The 20,144-nt window shown below is 49.7% G+C and overlaps 1 protein-coding gene and 1 long non-coding RNA gene across 5 annotated transcripts in view; one reads left to right on the forward strand and one right to left on the reverse strand.

Annotated features, from left to right (window-relative positions):
• SSBP3 (single stranded DNA binding protein 3) overlaps positions 1-15,911 on the reverse strand; it is a 133,712-nt gene extending 117,801 nt beyond the window's left edge. Inside the window, exons 1-4 of one of the 4 annotated variants that reach the window (XM_059727856.1) lie at positions 15,680-15,911; positions 15,314-15,386; positions 15,062-15,123; positions 12,581-12,665 (exon numbers count right to left, since the gene is read on the reverse strand). In XM_059727856.1, coding sequence (XP_059583839.1) covers positions 12,581-12,665; positions 15,062-15,123; positions 15,314-15,386; positions 15,680-15,735 — 276 coding nt within the window. In that variant the 5' untranslated portion in view covers positions 15,736-15,911. The remainder of the gene's footprint in view (positions 1-12,580; positions 12,666-15,061; positions 15,124-15,313; positions 15,387-15,679) is intronic. The other 3 variants (XM_059727859.1, XM_059727858.1, XM_059727860.1) reach the window with 3 other exon arrangements.
• Positions 15,912-17,321: 1,410 nt separating this feature from the next.
• Positions 17,322-19,857, forward strand: LOC109281078 (uncharacterized). Its single transcript, XR_002087604.2, has 2 exons — positions 17,322-17,839; positions 19,602-19,857. It is a non-coding gene; the product is annotated as an uncharacterized LOC109281078 (long non-coding RNA).
• Positions 19,858-20,144: the final 287 nt, after the last annotated feature.

A 20,144-nucleotide genomic window follows, 5' to 3' on the forward strand; every position in this document is an offset into this window, starting at 1 on the left:
AAAGTTCACGTGTCACTTGGGTGTCCTCTATAAGAGACACCATTGCAGGGATGGAGAAGCACTGGGTACAGACTGCATTGCAGGCTGGCACCAAACTTTGGTTAGTTGACTTCCCTTCCTGAATCCCCCGGCACAGGGGGCTGGAAGGAGGGCGAGACAGGGACAAAAGGCTTCAAGACGGTGTTGCGGCCACATGGCACGAGAAGGCCTTTTTTCCTGCGCACCAGGCCAATGCTATTTGAAGACGACGAGAGGTTTGGCTACAGATGCATCTGCCATCTCCCCACCCTCCCTCCCCTCCCACCGAGGGCAGGATCCCGCGTCACCGCCCCGCAGCCCACGGACTCAGCGCGGGTGGTGGCGGCAGAGCTCTGGGAAAGGGACCCCCCAGCCGCAAAGCAAATGCAAGGCTTGGTGTTTACTGGGAGAAGGGACTTTTCCTTTCCAAGAGGGGGCAGGGCCTGCAGGGCATGCCTTCCGCTGCCGACGGGGGAGAGGAAGGAACCGTTTCCTTCACGGCCCCCGAAGCCACACGCAGCAGAGGCTTCGGCAGGGCTGCGATGATGCAAGGCGCGCAGCCCCTGCCTGGCGCGGGGGCCCAGCACGCGCTCGCACCGTGCAAAGCCTCCGTTCTGCTCCACGTGCTCTGCCCCGGCCCCGGCTCCTCCTGCAGGGCATCCTTTAACTTTCTGGGCAAAACAAGACAAGTGTTTTTAAGCCAGCCGGTGCCCCGTGGGTGAAGCAGGGGCGCGCCTCGCTCCTCCCATCCTGCTGTGTCAGGGCTCCGAGCTGGAAGCCTGCTACAAACCATCCTATCATCAAGTCACCAGGGTACAACACATCACCCCTCCCCCACGGTCAGCACTAAACCAAGAGTATTTTCGGTTTAAAGAGACAGCAGCACTCCCTTCCCCAGCCTGGTTTTGGGTGGGCGTTTGGCATCAGGTTCTCTTTCCCCCCACCCCCCGAACAACATTTTTTTCAATGCTGTTTCTTTATCTCCCTTCCTACCCTCCGCCCTCCCTCCCCCGGCTTCCGACTCTCTCCTAGCCTTTCACCACCACACGCTCCCAAAAAATGAGGAAAGGTCCTTGCCAGCAAATGCCAAGTTAATGATCTCCAAAATTGTTTTTGGATCGGAATCAGTGACTTTGCAACTGATGCGATTACAGCTTCAGTCCTATTAAAAGCCACGCTCTGACCCACAATTTACTGCTCATTTCAATCATGTCAGATTACAATAAACATATATGTCTGTTTACCCAGGACCTGGCGAGCTCCTTTCCATGCCAACTCCTGACAAAAGCAGCCAGCCGGCAACAGATGTGAGCTGAATTTTTCCCAGGTACGGTGGCTGTAGTGACGGGCTAGAGCTGACTCATGGAAAAGGATAGGACTCACCTTCGGGTTTACCCGTCTTGCTTGAAAAGCTACATCTGGATGGGAGCTTGCTGGAAGGGGCAGATGGAAAACAGCAGGCAGGGTTTGGAGGCAACTAGTTCTTCCAGTTTTCAAGCTGGTTACTTTCAACATGCCCCACAAACGTTGTGAAAGGCAGGGTTGCACAGTGCTACCTCTGAAGGTTTGGGGATTGTTTTTAACATAGGATTTTGGAGGGGGGGGGGAAATCTGTTCCATGTTGTCCACTGGCAGAAAGGAAGTTTCCCTTAAAAAACAAGACTAGGAACAACTTAATTGAAGCACGTTAAGCTAAAAGAATGACCCAGGCCACACTACGCTAGACAACGCCTGGTGAATCGCTGCCCAAACGGCCCACCGCCTTTAAAGCAAGCTTCCCTGAAAGCCAAGCGGGGCTTCTTCATTTTGCATTCACTGCCCCATAATTTTGGAACCAGAGGAAGAAAAAAAGCCAGCCATGTTCTTTCTTGACCCACCGCTCGTCTTTCATTTGTTTTCTGTTCAGCGTTATAGTCGCTTTGGATTCTGCTGTAATTGGCTGGAAAAGTCACCGGGGCTAGCAACACATTCGAAGTCTATCCTTAAAAGAAGAAAAAAAAAAAACAAAAAACAAACAACCCAACCCCACAAGCTCAGCTTCGTGGCTCCTGCTAAACAGCAGGAAGCATTACAGCAAAATGAACTGCGGATCGGCTGTTGTTCTCGGGAGATGAAACCTCAGAAAGCTGGCCAACCGCACAGCGCATCCAAAGCAGTTTGTCAGGCATTCGCACTAATAGCCCGGGCATTTGATGTTGTTTAGTTGCACAAGAGCGTGAGGTGCTGGGGCAGGCGACAGCCATTCGCTCGCAGCTGGAATACAGTTAACTGGATGAACCAGTTTCAGCATTATACTGCTCTCCTCTCCAATGCTTTAATCCCGTACGTTTATATGGCTCTTTACAGAACAATGTTAACAGTGACCACCTCTAAAGCCCCCGCCCGTCAGCGAGGATTTTGCCATTTAATTTATCTATGCAGAGGTTACTTTTTATTTGGTCTTTGGACCCACTGTAGACGCAGCGAGCAAACACAGGTAGCATCCAATGTATATAAAGACATATATACACATATGTATATGCTATACATATATGTTTAAATATAAACATGTATACACGCATGTTTTGTGGGATCAGCTTGCAACTGTTTTCAATAGATCAAGAGATTGTTTTAAAAAGAGAAAAATACATAACAAAAGGTAGGAGAAAATCCAAGTTTCCTAGGTAAGGAAGGAAATGATCAGAACAGGAAAGCCATGCTCATACCCATACACGCTGCACTGACCTAACAATCTCCCACTGCTGACCGAAGACACAGGCACACGCTTTACCCAAGTTTTGCTCCCTCGGACCCAGCCTCCCCCCTCTTTGCTGCCTGCTTTGCCCGGTGGACTTGGTTCAAAGAGCCCTCTTGGCTCCCTGGCGACTGGAGATGTCCCCCTGGCCTCGTCTGCGAAGCGTACATGCACCCCTCGGCTTCATTTTCTTTGTTCCTCTGAAAGGACCACAAAAAGGAAATGAATGAAGGTTTACAAGCTTTGTATTCACCCGGAGCTACAAATCTGTCAGTGTCTGGGCCCCGAGAACCGCCTCCCCGCCCCTCCCCCCGGCACAAACTTTGGCAGAGGAAAGAGGGCGTATGCGTGTGTGCATGTGCACGGGCGTGCGCGTGGGTGGGGGGCGGTAGCAGGGGCACAGGCACGGAGGAGCAGCGCTCCCGGAGAGGGGTCTCCACTCCACGTGGCTGTGGCATCCTGAGCGAACAATGGGAATCCGCATCGCAAACAGCCTCTTCTGCGCCTGGCAAAATGGTTCCTAGCCCTCCATGCAGACCTCCGCGCACCTATTCCCGACTAGATGGCTGCTTTGCTGGCCCAACGCCTCAAATCGGTGATCAAAGCCAACCCAGCGAAGAAGCATGTGTGTGGTTGGAAGGGCTGCTGGGGGAAGGGGGGTGGAAATGACTCACTTGTGTGTCGCGGACATCCCAGCACTACGCATCTGCTGGTTCAAATGGCCTTTAAGCAGGGGAGGAGATAAAGAATTGTACAGAGTTGCTTCCCCCCCACCCCTCCTTCCTAGCTCAAAAGCCGACACAGATTACATGCGATCTCAGCAGGCAAGAACATAGGGAGGAACAGAGCCAAGCAGAGCTTTGCCGGAGCATTGTGACCATTTTGCTGGGAAGTGCGGTGCGAAACACCCACAGATCCTCAGGGTGGCATTATTCCCGATACAATGGCCTCTTGCCCACCTCCAAAGCAACAGCAGCATCCGGCAAACAAACAGCATCTGATTGGAGCCTCGCGTCTGCTACCAGAGCACAGGGCATGTTTGGCTCTAGCCATGGACACAGTCGCGAAGACATCCAACTTCCCAGCAGCAAGCTCTTTCAAGCGGGTGAAAATCCACATCCGATGCAAACTGCACGGTGCGCCTGTCCCCCGGTTCCGGTACAAAAGCCCACTTGCCTATTACCAGGCAACTGTTGCCCCCCAATCCATTTAAGAAAGCTAATTTTTGCACCGAAAGAAAAATGGTTTTTTTAATATAAAACTCTCCCACCAGAGCTCTCCAGTTGAAATCCCTTCCGGATTTGAACAAGAGAAACTTTGCGTCTTCGCGCCATTTGTTGACATAAAATAAATTTTGCTGCCTGCCTTTACCCAGGCACTCAGAATTAGAGGGGGGAAAAACGTCTGTTTCCATTTGAAACTGTCAAAATTAGCATTCAGTAATTAAAAATCACACCCTTTCTCTTAATAACCTAACCAGCATGATACAATCAGGTTGTGCCAACTCTTTAATCTAATTGACTAATTACAGATTTTAATTTAGTCAGTTACTGAACAACTGTTGACAATTTGTTTTCATTAGGGACAGAACAGGATAAATATTTAGGCTCCCCAATCACAAAGACTACAGCGTCAGCGCAGCGCTGTGACCTCAAGTTTGATGCTCTCGGTTTTTCCATCAATATCAACTAAATGAAGGTATGACTTATTAAAAAAAAAAAAAAAAATTTAAAAAAGCCACACGTTCTTTCAGCTTCTCTGCAACTACAGCACTGCGAGCACGGTATCATTCAAGAGACAAAAAATGATGCTATCATTGACAGTTGCTGGAGACAATACTAAACACGGCATGAATTAGTATTGAGAGATTAAACGAAGTGGTATTTTAACGGCGCAGTTTCACTTTTTAGTAGCGGATACAGAGATCAGCTGTCTGGCCAAGTTTATTAGCCTGGGTTCATTAAAAACAAACAAACTAACTAACTGATTTTGGTTTTTTTAATAGTTTTTCCTATACCTAAAAGTTACCCAAGTAGTCTTCTTTAGAAACTATCCTCAAAGCTTCTCTGGGCACAGAGTTTGCCCTTACCAAAGAGAACCTCCTTTCCCCACAGAATCTCTATTTAAAAAAAAAAAAAAAGAAGAAATGGTGGACACATGGGTAGAGGACTATTAAATATATATATTTATCTATCAGCATGTTACTAGGGAGGGGGAAATTCTGCACTTTTTAGCCATTTGGAAATTTTGCAGATGTGCCTGGAGAGCTGCCAAGCCTGGAGGAAATTCCTCTGGTTACCTATTGGGAAACTCTGTCTCTCCCGAGCAGATCAGGATATGCCACACTGAGGGAAGAGGCGTATTTCTCACCAGGGAAGTTTAATCGTGTCTGAGCAAGCGTTCCCCTGTAGCAAAACCATGAGGATCTTTTGGAAAAGAAGTTACCCGGCAATCCCCTCATTTCCCTCATTGAGAGGGAAAAGGCCGGAAACTGGTTTTTTTACTGATTGCCTGAGAAACAGGTTTTGGTCTTTGGCCTTGGCAGAACCTACATTGTAGCACCACTGCTGATGCTGGGCACTTGCTGAACCTGTGCTGCATAATATTTGCTAGGTAGCCACAGATGTGCTCCCCGTGGCTTCTAACTAGTGACACTGAATTCCCTGGAGAAAAAGCTCCGTTACACACTGGAGCATGGACCGAACACATGCACCCCTGCCCTCGCATAGATGCCACCTGGGTCAAAGGCCCTATGCTGTTTATAGTCAAAAGACAGTGCTCCTTCAAAGGGCACGGCCGCCTGAATGAGTTACTGTAAGGTAAACTGGAGTGTGAACTAGATGACCTCCGGAGGTCCCTTCCAACCCCAATTTTTTCCAGTTCTACCTTGCAGCAAATAGCTACTTTGAAGTACCAGTCCATGTGCTTGCTCTTATCCTATGGTAAATGCAGAGAAGCTTAGCCCACCGTGTTGTAAGCTACTGAAACACTTATCACGGGGTAAGAGCGTGCTATAAATTCACACTCTCCCCCTTATCTGGTGGTAACTTGTTCATGAGCCCGTAGCCAAAGTGAAGTGGCAGCAGTGGCGTTTAAGCGAGCTCCAACTCTGGCATGAAACATCCAAATGACTAGGAAGTTATAGGAGGCCGTGGATTACACACAAGCCAAGAACAACAGCTCACTTTGGCTTGCTTCTAGGAGCAAACTCAGTGACAGAAATACACATGCTGATGGTCTCGATACTGAAACACAGGTGTCGCAACAGGCAGAACAACTTGCATATATATTAGTGGTTAAGAGGTGATGAGTTCTCAGCTAGTTCCGCACATCGCGTGCCCACAACAACACCTTGCACCTCCTAAAGGCACCTCTACTTCACATTCCTCCGGTGCAGGCTTTTCGATCTTCGGCTGCACGCTGCTAACGAGCACAGATGTGGGTTAGCAGCCATAACTGGGCCCAAAACTCTGGAGACAATGACAAAACTGCACTGGACAAAACTGGATCAGAGCAAGAGTTTGGACCAATCGTTAAAGCTTCAAGGCAGCAGGATCGCCCCTTACAGACAGCCAACAGTGATCTCAAAGACTCCCAACACAAGAGCACTATGCAGACGCACTTAAAACGGTGCAGATTATCAGGCTGGCAGCAGCCGGGAAGCCAAGGCAAAAAGTGAGCTGAGATGATTATTGGAGCAAACATGCAACAGCGATGGACGATCCCGCTAAAGATATGCTGTGGCCAGCCTGTCCTTGAGAAGGCAATACCTCCCACTGTGTAGCACTTGTAGAGGATACAACTGTTGATCTGAGGAACTGGCTTGGCTCTCTGGGCTCAAATGGCGCAGTATTTGGATCACACCCTTGCCCTGTAGCCATGGAGGGGGGGAGTGCATCTAAAATACATATAAGCCAGGATGACAGTCCACTGTAGGAGCTCAAACTCACCTCTCATTCCCCGCTAATTAAAGCCATGTATACTGACTCCAAACCATTTACACCTTTTAAAAACAAAAATATTCCCACCACAACTCCTGCATAAGTGGTTTCCAAAAGACACCTTTCAGATTTTAATTCAAGAGGTAATTTTTAGGTAGTAAAGAAAAGGAGGACAGAAGGGAGGAATTGGATTGTTAGATATCAGAAGCAGGCAAGTTATTTTTGCTGAACCAGCTGTACCATCTCTTGCAGGACTAATCACAGCCTGTCTTGCACTGACCATCAATCCTTTAGCAAAGCATTTTTCAAGATGGAAAAAAAACTGGACAGGAGGAGCTAGACTGATAAATGATTTAAAAAATATAAAAGCTATTTAAGAAAGTAAAGCCTCGTTTCTAGATGCAAGCACATATTGTATAATAATTTAGTATTTTCCCTACAATATACTACTTGACAGGGACAGACCTCTTTCTGCCATTTACATATGCATGCATTTTGGAGGGGAAAAACTTGGGGCCAAGGGGATTCAGGTTGTTCTCGATACCTGCCCCCCTCAAGTTCCACTCAAAGTAGGCTGTGCAGACAGAATAATGCCACAAAAAGTATGTAGCGACAGTCAACTAGATTTAAGTTCATTTTGTGTAGCTGGAGGCCAAAATCGACTAAAGTGGTTCTGGTGATCAAGTTTTCTGCAATTCCCCATTCTACGTATTAGCTATTTGACAGAAATTCACTGCGGTATTTAAACTGGCAGTCATCACAGCTAACTCAAATTGTATTGGCTTTCACAATGTTGAAATGCTGAACTGCAACCATCAATCGGCCAATTCTGAGATAACGTGGTGGTTGAAATTCCCTGTCATGCTGTACAATCCCTTTGTAGCTCACCGGCTCAGAAGATGCACAATGAAACCTGCAACAAGAGCGTCTGGCAACACAGCCACACTGTAATACGAGTGTACTTACAGAGGGGCTTTGACTAGAAGCAAGATAAAGACAACCGTGCCAACAGCAGTAGCCTCCAGAGAGAGTATAACATTTTCTATTGGAAAGGCACATAAAAATACTGAAACCGGAGACAGATTTGGGAGTGTTCCTCACCCCTCTGATATTTCCACGATTCCAAACGACTGAAGCAAAGACTTAAACAACCAACAAACAAATTTTAAAGATGTCCAATTTTGATCGGATTCCCCCTGCGTAGGAGATTCAGAAATAAAGCAAATCAACCGTTTAGGATCAGCACAATGTTAGTAAAAGGGGGAAATTAAAAAAAAACCCAAAAAACTCCAAACGGCTCAACTGGAAATCAAAGCACGTGGCTTCCAGCAAACTTGTGTACTGATGCTTTTGACTTTTGGATCACCTGTTTCTACCCATGCGGTAGAAAGGCTGGCAAACCTACAAGTAAGTGCAATTTGTTAGCAGAGTTAACAGTTTCACACACTGGGAATATGCGGCGTTTGTACAAAGTAAAAGTCTTCCTTTCTAGATGGTGCTCTGCAGCTAACAGGTGTTACGCACACAGCCGCGCCAGGGGCAAAGGCAGCTTGGCGAGGGAGTGAAGAGATCAAACTCCGAGTAGCGCATTGCATTTCCCAAGGATGGAAGGGCTTGCATGAGATCAAGCAGCCATCAAAAAAAAGTCACAAAACACCCAAGTGAAAGTGTGACTTTTTTTTTTTAATATTAAAATCTGAAGGGGGAAATTGGTAATTTGTCCTGCTGCTACTATTAGTTTTCATATAGTTATACTGGGAAATGAAATGGAAATGACACACAGCATGCAAATCCCGCTGTTAACACTCTGCTAATGAAGCACGCGGCTCTTATTTCTAAAGCATGAGCTTCCTAAGCCATGCGATGTAGAGAACAGGACCTCCTCCTGCCTCCAAGTGACCACACCTCTGCCATTAATAATGGGGAAAGGCAAGCAAAAGACACGTGCCAACATGATGTCAGGGCAAGTCTTCAGGCACATCCAGGCCTGGCACTTTTACAGCACTCTGTTGCACAAGGTGGAAGGTTTACAGCATCCCACCATTGTATATTTATAGTGGTGTAGTAAATACAGAGTCTGTGGGTGTTATGCATGGCAAATGTGGGCCACCTCCAAAAGTCGTACTCCTTAATGGATGAAGTTTAAATATGATGTTCTACAAGCCTGTGCCAAGCCCTAGTATAGGTTATTTTTTTTACCACATCCAACATAGAAAATTAGTCATCTGTCCACTCACTTTGTGATTTGCATAGGCCCTACTCTTCCCCCCCCCTTCTCAGTCTGCATAGCAAATAAACAGAAGTAGCAAACATGCTTTCCCAGCCCAGTACATTTGTCCCAGAGTCCACATTATTTACACCTCGTGGTGTGCTGTCCCTCCTCTCAGCCAAGCACCCTCTGGCCATTTGGGAGTTCGCATGATTCACTGGAAGCGCAGAGCAGCTGCCATGTAAACTGTGCAGCAGGAGCAGTCCCAGCACCTTCCAGCCCAAAGGGCAGAAGGCAAAGGATCAAATTCCAGCTGGATCTACTGAGCAACCATTGGACCCTGGATCCCAGAATGGCAAGATCTGCAGATCCTTTAACATGCATTTTCACCATCTTGTTCAACTCCAGCAACAGGTGCTCTGCTTAAGCACAGTAACTTAAAAACTCAGGACACACCGAGTAAGTATTTTAAAGACTCTGATGTACTTTAGGAACTGCAACAGGATGAATTATGTGTGCCTCCCTCACCCCCGACTCACACATGCAAACAACAGCCCCCAACTCCTTGTTCTTGCATGTGTTACACAAGCAAAAATAGGCACCAACATCCCCCTAGAGCAGAAACTCAGTGACAAAGAGGTGAGTCAACAGTAGATAGCTCTGGTGCAGTGATTTAAGAAGACTCTGGCATCACAGCCCCAGATCTGTGCTATGCCTGTTTGGATGTGAAACACATGCATGCACACACGTGAACCATGGGCCGTGGACATGGCCCTCAAAGAAACAAGCTCCTATTCACACAGAAAAGTTTATCATACGGTTCCTTTCTTTGGTCAATATTTAAGCTTTATATACGTAGATTACGCACCCCGGAAAGTACACTACCTACTCCTGCTGCGAAAACACTGATTCTTTGGGGGGAGGGGGAAAGAAATCCATAAGCATCTACAATATGCAGCATTATGGAGAAGTATAATCGACCATTTAAAGCCCAAAACAGGACAATTGCAATAAAACAGTGAAAGTGAAGAGATGAAGGAGGGAAGGCAAAGACAGAAAATCTCCTTATGAGTCTTCATAATAAAGCTAAAAAGGTAAACTAAAAAAGGAGTGTTATGAAACTGTATTACACTGAGAATTAAAAAAAACAATCAGGATTGTGTCTATTTACTATAAGCTTAAAGCAACATGTATTAAAGAAGTTTATGCGAATCATCTAATGCACTCAGGCCTATTGTTAGAATTATTACCAAGCTAAAAAAGATTAATTTCTCTAAATACACTAAATCCTCAGACATTATTATAAGGCTGCTGCTAATGTAGCATTACTGTATCTTGGCAGCTGGTGCTATCCTGCACACCTTCTTTCTTTTTGCATCCAAGATCTAACCTCCTCCAATAAAAAAAACCCCAAACAAGACAGACGTTTTGGGTTTGCTGTTCCAAGTCAGGCAGTTTTAAAGTACTTTGGAAATCCAGAATGACTAAGAGGTGCTTCCAGAGTGGCTGTGTCCACCAGGGTTTTAAGCTTGGGAAAAAGTGGCCCCAACATGGGAGATGGTTTGGCAACCAGCTTGGCACCAGTTCTCTTGTAACCCTTGGCTAAAGGGATCAAAGTCTAATTCACCCTTTATAAAGGTAATACATAAGTGACATTATGACACAAACAGAACCAAGATTCAATGGCACCTGGGGCATACAAAGCTACCCCCTTCTGGTCAGGCAACCTCAAGACTAAACTCCACCACAAGTGACCTTTAAGGGAACAAAGAGCCACACTGGAAAGACAGATCCAAGCCACCAGAAGAGTCTCTAACCATCTCCCCCTTGTACCTCTTCAGCAGCTCTCAACTGGGTCACATTATGGTAGAGCATCTATGAGAACATCTCTTTGCCAATCCATTTTGAACACATGGCCTCGTTTGCAAGAGACCCAGGCTTTGGCACATCTATAGCAAATATTTGCAAGCTGCATTTCACTATTTATAACCCACAAACACTCTGAGATTTTGTCATTCCTGCAACAAATGCCCCACCGCGAGATGGGCAAGGAGCGGCGTGAAGGTCTGTAGCAAGGCTGGAGCTCACCCACGCACCAAGGATGAGCTCTTGCACGGGCTCTGGGCAATAGGTACGCACCCAAACCAGCTAGAGATTGCAACAGAGCAAGAAGGGGAAACAGCTCTACGCTGTTTTTGACCAGCAGTGCCATTCATCAGAAGAAGGTGGCCGATACTACTTCTAATGTGTTTGACAATATTCCCCTAGCCTGCACCAACATCCCCTTGCAACCCCCCTCTGCTACTGTCCTAATCACTCATGCCGAAGTTTATGGGAATGTTACAGCCTTAATTGAGTGCATTCACTCGGAAAGGAGCAGCCCGCACACTTTCTGCTGTAGTTGCACCCTTTGCTGTCCTGGCAGAATTCAGAGCACAGACGGTTAAAAGTGGCCTGATAAATGGGGATTCTCATTAGTGAACCCTGTTGTAAGGGCCACATGATGCCTAATAAAAACCAAACCGACAACAAGGTTATCTGGCTGCTACAGGCAAGAGGGTGCACAGGGCTACACCAATGGGACAAGAGCAAAAATAACCAAATCTCTTCATATCAATTCATTTAAAAAGTCCCCCCCACTCGGAATCGCTGCCCCTGCCGACAGCCCACTGTCCACAGGTCACAGCAGAGCTGAGCAAGTTGTAAAATGCATCTATTTACTTGCAAGCCTACACAGCAGCCAGCCTGGCCTGGGGAGATGTCCCCGCTGACAGGTTCAGGTTACTGCAAAGCCTCATGCCTCATCTCCAAGGCTTCTTGTCACATGGTCGCTTTGGATGTGGTCTCCTTTGTCCTGCAAGCAAAAGCCAACTGCAGAGAGCCTTGGCTATTGACCTGGGGCTAATGTACCTTCCTTTGCAGGTACACCACAGCCTCCCAGCCACGCTGGGAAAATACCGCAGCCAATCCAATCCTCCAAAATCTAGCTCATCCAATCAGCCACCAACGTCAGGCGCAGACACAGCAATGTCCGAGACATTTCCAGACAATCTTTTCCAGCTATTTCACAGCCATTAAGAAATGGACCTTCAACCAAAAAGGGTTTTTGTTTTTAAAAAAAAAAAAAAAAAAGGGAAAAGAAAAAGAGAGCAAAAGAGACTGCAATGCAGTCTTAATGAAATGAAGTACCTTTATATTGATATTTTTGAGACATGAATACTGGCTAGCCAGAGCAAGCCTCTAAGTGCACGCTGTCTCCAATGAATACTTAGATTTTTCCTGGGCTGGAGACCCAACATTTTGACGAATTTCCCCTGTTCGCATTCAGACACTAAGCACACTCACTTGTGTGACGAACTTTGTAAATGAGGTCTGTCCTCAGTGTGGAAAATATCATCACTGCTCCCCACAGCACAGCTATCGCAGGGCTTCTGTTGTCCACTGCTCGGCAAAACGACTTAATTCCACCAAGGGTCTGAATATGCCCTTAGCTACTTAAGATAAGTATCTGAACTCATTTACATAATTGCAACATTATGAAATACTCTTCAACCCAGTCGGAACACTGCTGGTTAAAAAAAAGCTGTCGCCAGTTGGCTACACGCTTGCTTTCAGCGCTGAAGAAGTTTGATCTCTCCAACCCTGCAATTAGCACAAGGATTAAAAATTGTTACTCACATAATCATGAAAGGCTTTTGCTTCACTTGAATGTTCACAAGTATCTCGCCTTTCAGGAGCTGCACAGTAAAGGTCCCAAAATACGCTGCATGGCAGGGAAAAGAAAAAAACAACAAAATAGGATCCAGTTACTAATTATGACTTGCATAAGTAACAGCACATGTACAATACCATAGTACAAACTTAGCCGACAGCTCGCTCAAGGTGAGCGGCTTTCCACCTCATTTGGAGTGTGGTTAAGGAGTGAATTTAAGGTCCGTCAAGATCACATATCCAATTTTATCACCCTTTAAACCTTCTAGTAACAACTCCAACAAAGAAGTCTCAAGCCAGGTAATTTTAACACGTCGGTGATAATTACAGCGAGATGACAATCTGCTGGACTGCAAAGAAGTAACTCAGGAACTTCTAAAACTTCAGCTGAAGGACTTATCAGCACTGTCACCCTCCGATGTCTTTCCCTCAACTCCCAAACTGTCTAAATCAGCCAAGAAAAAAAGCTGGCCAGCAGGCAGCTATTTCAGCTCTAGGCTCCAAGAGCACGTCAGGTTCACGCATCTCTACTCCTCTTAGTATTCAAAGTTTAGGAGATCCCTTTGCAAGACTTCCATGGGATGTTTCAACTTCTACTGCTCATCAGCTGAACCCGAACACGCTGCAACAACCCGAAGAGCTCCCTTACCAGAAGGGCAGGCCCACTCCAGAAATGTCACCACAAGGCAGAAAATCCTACCACAAACTCTTCTGTTGTGAACTACGCGTGCACCCATATGTGCAAGATTTCCAGCCATTGCCTAAGTCTCTCAGAAAATGCCCCCTCGGACTGCTCTCTCCAAGGCAGAGCATTAGCCACCACAGCATGAAGGTGCTGACTCACTGTTTCCTGTGGACTCATTGTTCTGTCCAGCACTAGTTGCATGGCAGCGTGCCACACTGCCAGGTGACAGACTAGTGCCAGGTCCACACTGAATACACTTCCCCAGCTGAGCAACGCTGCATTCTGCACCAACAAAACGCACCTGGTGCAGAGCGCAGCCGCACCAGCCAAATGTGCCTTATGTGGGACAGCAAAACAGGCCATGCCAGTAAAAGCGCAGTGGTACCAGTAGCACCGCGTCTACACACCCTTCACACCTCTGAACAGCCTGGCCAAGCTAGCAGCAGATGTTAGCAGCACAGACCTTGCCTGAAGAAGGCTGGATGATAATCCAGTGCACTTCAGTATACATATGGCAGCAGGCAGGGAACAGTTTTGCAGGCTCTGAAATGGACCACGGATCCTATCCAATAGCATGGTAAAAGGCTGGCCAGTTTGCTTCTCCTACTCTAAATGCAGAAGAAAACAAGCCTCAATCATGTTCCCCAAACTCCTGCTACTACTTCTGAACTTCATTACCCAAACTGCAGGCCTCGACAGGAAGTCACACAGCCTCTGCAAGCAGCCTAAGCTCCCCCCTGCCCCCTCCCCACCACCCATCTGATCTGGAGAGAGACCAGCCAGCACCATAAGCTGCCCGAGCGCATTGCGAGCATCCTGCACGAAGTTGACAAATGCAATTAGGAACTGGTTTTCTCAGTTCGCATGCTGCTAGCAACTGGCTGCAAGAGAGCTCACAGTCTCAGCTGCTCCCAGGCACCGACCTGAGGTGCCTGCACTGGCAAACGGGTAGGCGTGTACACTTCGGTTTCCCACCGCTTCAACAGCCTGACTCAAAACCATCTCAACCTAGGCACTATTTACTTCTTAAAAAGCCACAGCGCGCTCGCCTGCAAACGGCCAGCTCGCGAGCCTGGTGCAAACTTCAGCTGGAAGATTGGAAATCCACTCCCAGCACCTTCAGGTGCAGAATCAGAGAAACTTTGCTTTGTTCAAGGCAGATCCTCCCGGATGGCAGGAAACGAGGGGACCCTCCAACCTGCACCCACTTTTTATTTTTATTTTTTTGCAGAGGACCTACTACAAAAAGGGACTGCTCCTGAGTTAGCACGAACAACACCCCCACCAGCTAGCACCGGATGGGAAATGGCATCTCCCCCCATCACCCCCAGTAACCCCGAGGGGCCAAGTCATCCGGCATCACCACTGAGGAAGTGAGAGCCCCCTGATGCCTCTGCTTCGGCCGGTGGGGAGGAACAAACAGCTCCTCCTCCCGTGCCTCGCCCGTTCCACCTGAGTAAAAGCGATACCGCCAGGCCCCTGTGGAAGACGCAGGGTTTCCCCCCCTCGCTTCTTCCCAGGGGCCAAACGAACAATTTCCACTCATGCAAAAAAATAAAATAAAATACATTCCCGACGGCGGCAAACACGCCGGTCGTGCATGCATGCAGCACGTCTCCTCCTTACCAGAGGAGGCAAGGATCAAAACTTTTACCCAGGACGATATTTTCCCTCCCGGCTCATTCAAGAGCGATGCCGTCTCTCCCCCCCCCCCAACCCCCTTGTATTTTTGGAAGGTGAAGCAAACAGGGAAGGCCACTTACCACCACCAGGAATGTAGAAACCCGGGAGGCTCCCCTAGCGTGATGTTTTTTTCCCATCGGATCTGCGGAGGAGAAGGCGGGCAAACGGGTCAGGCGGCCCCGCGGAGCCCCCCGAACCGCCCGGGGGCTCCGAGGCCAACCGCAATAAATGGCAAAAGGTGATAAAAATTCAAAATGGAGGCCACCGTGCCTGCTTGGGAAAACAAAGGCCATCAGGCCCGGGGAGGGGGGCCCGCCGCCCGCCCCACTCACCTCCGACAAGAAGGTCTGTGCGGATTTCTGGGCTCCGACGTGCAGCAAGTACTCGTAGACGTACAAAGCCAACCTGCAAGAGCGCACAGACACGGGGCAGGCGCCGCTGCGGCGGGGCAGGCGTCGGGACCCCTCGGCGAGGGGCACCCGCCGCCCCCCGGGAAAGTTGCTGGGAGTTGCGCAGCCCTGGCACTGGCACCGGCAGGGCAGCCCCCCCACCCCCCCGTGCCGTGCGCCCCCACCCCGGGGTGCTGCGGGCAGGGCCCGGACAAAGCCAGGAGCGCGGACACACAAAAGGACGCCCCCCCTCCTCGCCCAGCCCCCCGGGCCGGGCCCCGCAGCAGCGGAGGGGCCGCGGGCGCTTACTTCTCCCGAGCCTGCCCGTCCGACGGCACCGCCGAGCCTTTGCCTTTGGCGAACATGGTCCGCGGCGGGGAGGAGCAGCCGCAGCCGCAGCCGCCGCCGGCGGAGGAGGACGAGGACGAGGACGCGGAGGACGAGGACGAGGAGGCGAAGGCGCTGCCGGCTCTGGCCGCTGCTCGGCCCCCGGCCCCGCTGCCCCGGCGCGGCGTGTCAGAGCCCCCGCGCCCGCCCGGCCCCCATGGCCCGGCCCGGCCCCGCCGCCCCGAGCGCCGCCGAACGTGGCTACAGCGGGCGGAACGCGGCGGGCGGCAACGTTCCACTCGGCGCCCGCGCGGCCAATCCGCGCCCGCGGGGGAGGGGTCGCCCCGCCCTCGCCCCGCCCCGCCCCCGCCTTAAGGTGCCGCGGACGCCGGGACCCTCCCCCCGCGTGGGCCGGGCCGGGCCGGGGCGCGCGGGGAGGGAGGGGGCGGCCGGCCGGCCGGGCGGGGACCTGGGCGCGCTGCGTGGGGAGGGGGTGGAGGGGGGGAAAGCGCGGGGGTGTCCCGGTGCCCCGGCGCGTCTCGGCCCGGCCCGCGGCTGCGGCCCCTTTAAAAGAGCCGAGCGGCGCGAGCTGCGAGCGCCCATTGGCTGCGCGGCTGGACACATCCGGGGGGGCCTTGAAACCGCCGCGCGGATCGGCGCTTTTTTTTTTTTTCTTTCCTCCCCCCTTCGCCGCTGTTCCGGCAAACAGCCGCCCCCCCCGCCCCTCCCCCCGTGCACACGCACCGCACACTCACTTGTCTTGCACTCACGGTCTCTCACGCCTCGCCCGCACACACTCACGCACCTACTGTCCTTTTCTCTCACACACCCAGTCACACTCGCACCCCCACTCGCTCTCACACACCTCACACTTATTCTCACACACACCTACCGTCTTGCATACTCTCACATCCCCCACACACTCACTGTCTCACACACACACACACCTCACACCCAGTCTCACACTCACCTTCACACACACACTCACTGCCTCGTATACTCTCTCACACATTCCCCCCCCCCCCCCCCCCCGCTTGGAAAGTTCCCCATGTGCCAACACATGTTCAAAGTGAGGGGGGGCTTGTCCCTGGCCGTGCGCCTGCCTGCTGCAATCCGGGTGGATCCCCCTCCCCAACGTGCCCCTGAAGACAAGGATCTTCCAAGGGGAAAAAAAAAGATGCAGCCCCGAGCGTTTGCGCACCCTCCTTGACTTAAGCCTGTTCCCCGCGGGGCGAGGGAGGCTGGGTGGGCAAGGTACGGCTCCAGGGGAGCATGCCGGGGAAACTCCCACGTTGGACAGGAGCGGGTGCACGTGCCAGTCATCAAAGCAGCAAGAGGGAAGGGCGCCTGGCACAAGCTACATGCAATTATATATTTCATTTTTTAAAAGGGGGGGTTTCCAGTCATCTTTTTGCTTGGTAGCAGGACTAACGCAGGTTCCTGGGAGCCAGGGGTAATTAAGTTAGTTTGCTGCAGTTGTTGGTACGAACTTCCTCAAAGCTTTGGGCAGGAATCGCAGAGCCCAGCTGGCTGCCACTTACTAACCACCTTGTTTGAACAGCGTCTTCCCTGCCCCGGACTTGTAAAACGGCTATTAGGATCTGGGCTGGTTGTGCCATTTGGGTGGGGATTCCCTGTGTGATTTAATAGACAAAATATAACTCCTCCCAAGAGAACATTTCTGCCCCCACCAGCCCAGCAGGGCATCTAAGTACAAGTCCAGCACTGTCACATATGGTAGCGCTAATGCAAGCGGTGACAATTTATTCTAAACCCCCCCCAGTAATCAAGATGGACATCCATGGGTCCCCACCAAAAGCAAGCTGCCTGGGAAGGTCCTTGGAGGAGTGAAAGGGTGGCATATGTTTAGGGGCCACATCTGGTAGGTGGAGGTCACTTGCAGTAGGTGGGTTTATTTATGGTGCCAGTAAGTAATATATATTTTTTTTTTAATTTTTTTTTTTGGAAGTGCATGTAGGAAACCTTAGTTGCAGCCAGTGGACTGGAAAAGCCAGTGATGAATGGTTCCCCAGCAAGCAAAACCCCACCATGTAGTTTGGGGAGAGCCACCAGCACCAACCCAAGCAAGAGGGAGACCTGAAGAGAGGCAACAGTATTCCTCCTTCCAAGTTTGGGTCAGAGGTAGGAGCTCTTTCTCCTACTTTTAGCAGAGGACACACTCCTGCCAGCCTCCCCCAGCCATGGGGGCAGGAAGGAGAGACAGTGAGAGTGGACATTTTCCCCACCCATGGTAGGAATGTCAGTCAACGACAAGCAGCAAATGTGAAAAGCAGCAGTGGGAGGGAGTGAGAAGAGAGCCCAGTTTCTCAAACACCATCATCCTAAGTGTGATGCTTCCTCTTGAAACATTGACCCCCCCCCCCCCAGTTAAAACAAAGCTTTTACAAAGGAATCAACTTTAACAAAGACCACATAAACCTTGGAGGTAGTTCTTGGTACTCTATCTGCTATTCTCCCCTGCATCTGCTGGAATAAGAGCTTTCTCCCTGGCTGCCCAGCTTCCCCTACTGCTGGATGCTGCAGTGAAGTCAGAAGCCTGTCTGTGACATCAGGCTGTTGCCAGGGGAATTGGAGTGATGTGCCAAATTCAACATGATGACTTCACTGCAAACCCAAGCAGATAGACAGGCTGGGTTGGGAGGGAGCCAGCCCTGTTTTCAACACCAAGATCCTCCCCAAGCCTCGGAGAGGAGGTGTGAAAAATATGAATTTATGGTTGATGTCTGTTGCATTGGGAAATTTGACCCCAGTCACCTGCAAATGCGCTTATCACAAGGGAGCTAGATACAGCTTTATGTGCAGAGCGTCCCAGGCAGTGATGGGAAAGGGCTTCAGCACATCAATCATTTCACCCTGACCCTTCATTTCCCACTGTCCCAAGTGCCTCCAAGCTGCGCAAGCCAGAACCCGCTCCTTTATGGCCTGTCAGCTATCACAGAGCCCTCAGCCACACCAGGGCTTGGCAAACCTTGTGCTTTCTTTTGCATCCCTTGAGCCGTCAATTTTGCTCAGACTGAGCCACCTAATAAAAACCCTGACCTCCTGGGGGGCTGGCTCCAGGCTTTCGAGGGGGCTTTCATGCTGGTGAAACTTCAGAGCATGGCAGGAGGAGGATGTTAATTGGCTGGCAAGCAGTCAGACCGTGCATGTGTCCAAGAAAATCGTCCGCCAGGCAGCAGCCCCCTCCCTGAGATCATTGCATTCACCCCATGTGAGGAAATGCAAGACTTTAATGTCCATTTAGACAACAGACTAGAAAAGCCGACTCTGGAGACCTGGGCTTAATGGGAAGGGTTTCCCTGGCTTGGCTTGCTACTATTTTAAATCATTCGGGGCCAGATCCCTGCCGCCTCTGGAAGCCCAACTTTCACCAGCGTCCAGTTGCTGAATTCTGAAATGGGAATTGCAGATCCCAGCAGGACACTAGGACCTAAGGCTTATGATTTCACTTTTGCTGCCTGGCTGCTCGGTATCTTTGCAGCACTTTGTTTTCTCCCTCCCCCTTTAGGTTCCATAGAAATAAGGTAGAGCAATGAAAAGTATTCCTTTGCAGTTCCGCAGTGGGACTCAAAGCCCTATTCTGAGCTTGAATTCAATCTCACGCCACTTTTTTTTTTTTTTTTTTTTGAGGGAGGTCTGAGCAACTGACTCTTGATATAGTTGGAGAATCTCAGACAAAGTTAAGTTAAGTGGCTTGACCAAGGTCACACAACAAGTCTGTTGCACAGCTGGAAACAAACCCCAGGAGACTGAATCCAAACACAGCCACAATCCTTGCTCTAAGAATCAGACACATTCTCTCCATGTCAAGCTTTCTCCAGCTATATTTTATAACCCTTAGCCTGTCTTCACCTTTCTGATGTCCATTTCTATGGAAACATAGGTCTAAATGGGGACTGGAAGCCAGCAACTGAAACTAACAAGAACTCCTGCTCTCAGCTACAGGCTTCTGGTTACAGTTTCCACGGGAACAGATGTTGGATCAGCACAAAAAGAAGAGCTCAAAAGAGACTGCTCTTCAGACTTCACCTCTACCTTGATTTTGATATTCCAACCTCACACTCACAGAGAGACAGAGCCAGCTGCCTTCAGTGCCCAGCAAGCTCTGAGCCAAGTAAAGGTTATTTGTAATAATACAATCAGTATTATAATAATTTGGGTTTTGCAGACATTAGCCCCAGTCCTGCAAATACTCATGTGCTTGAATAAACTTTGTGCTTAAGAGCAGGCTCACTGCATTTAAAAGGGTCAGGTTCAACACGTGTTACAATGTTCTTGGGAAGCAGGTGATACTTGAAGGCCCCAATTTGGAAGACTTTTTACCCAGGGAGGTAGCTCTATGGGCTATAATGGGATTGTTTCTGTGGGTAGCTGTTTGCAGGATGAGGCTTACCCATTTTTAGAGCCTTGTATGCCAAAATCCTCT

Source organism: Alligator mississippiensis, chromosome 5 (assembly GCF_030867095.1).
Source record: "Alligator mississippiensis isolate rAllMis1 chromosome 5, rAllMis1, whole genome shotgun sequence".
In the NCBI taxonomy this organism is placed as follows: Eukaryota; Metazoa; Chordata; order Crocodylia; family Alligatoridae; genus Alligator; species Alligator mississippiensis.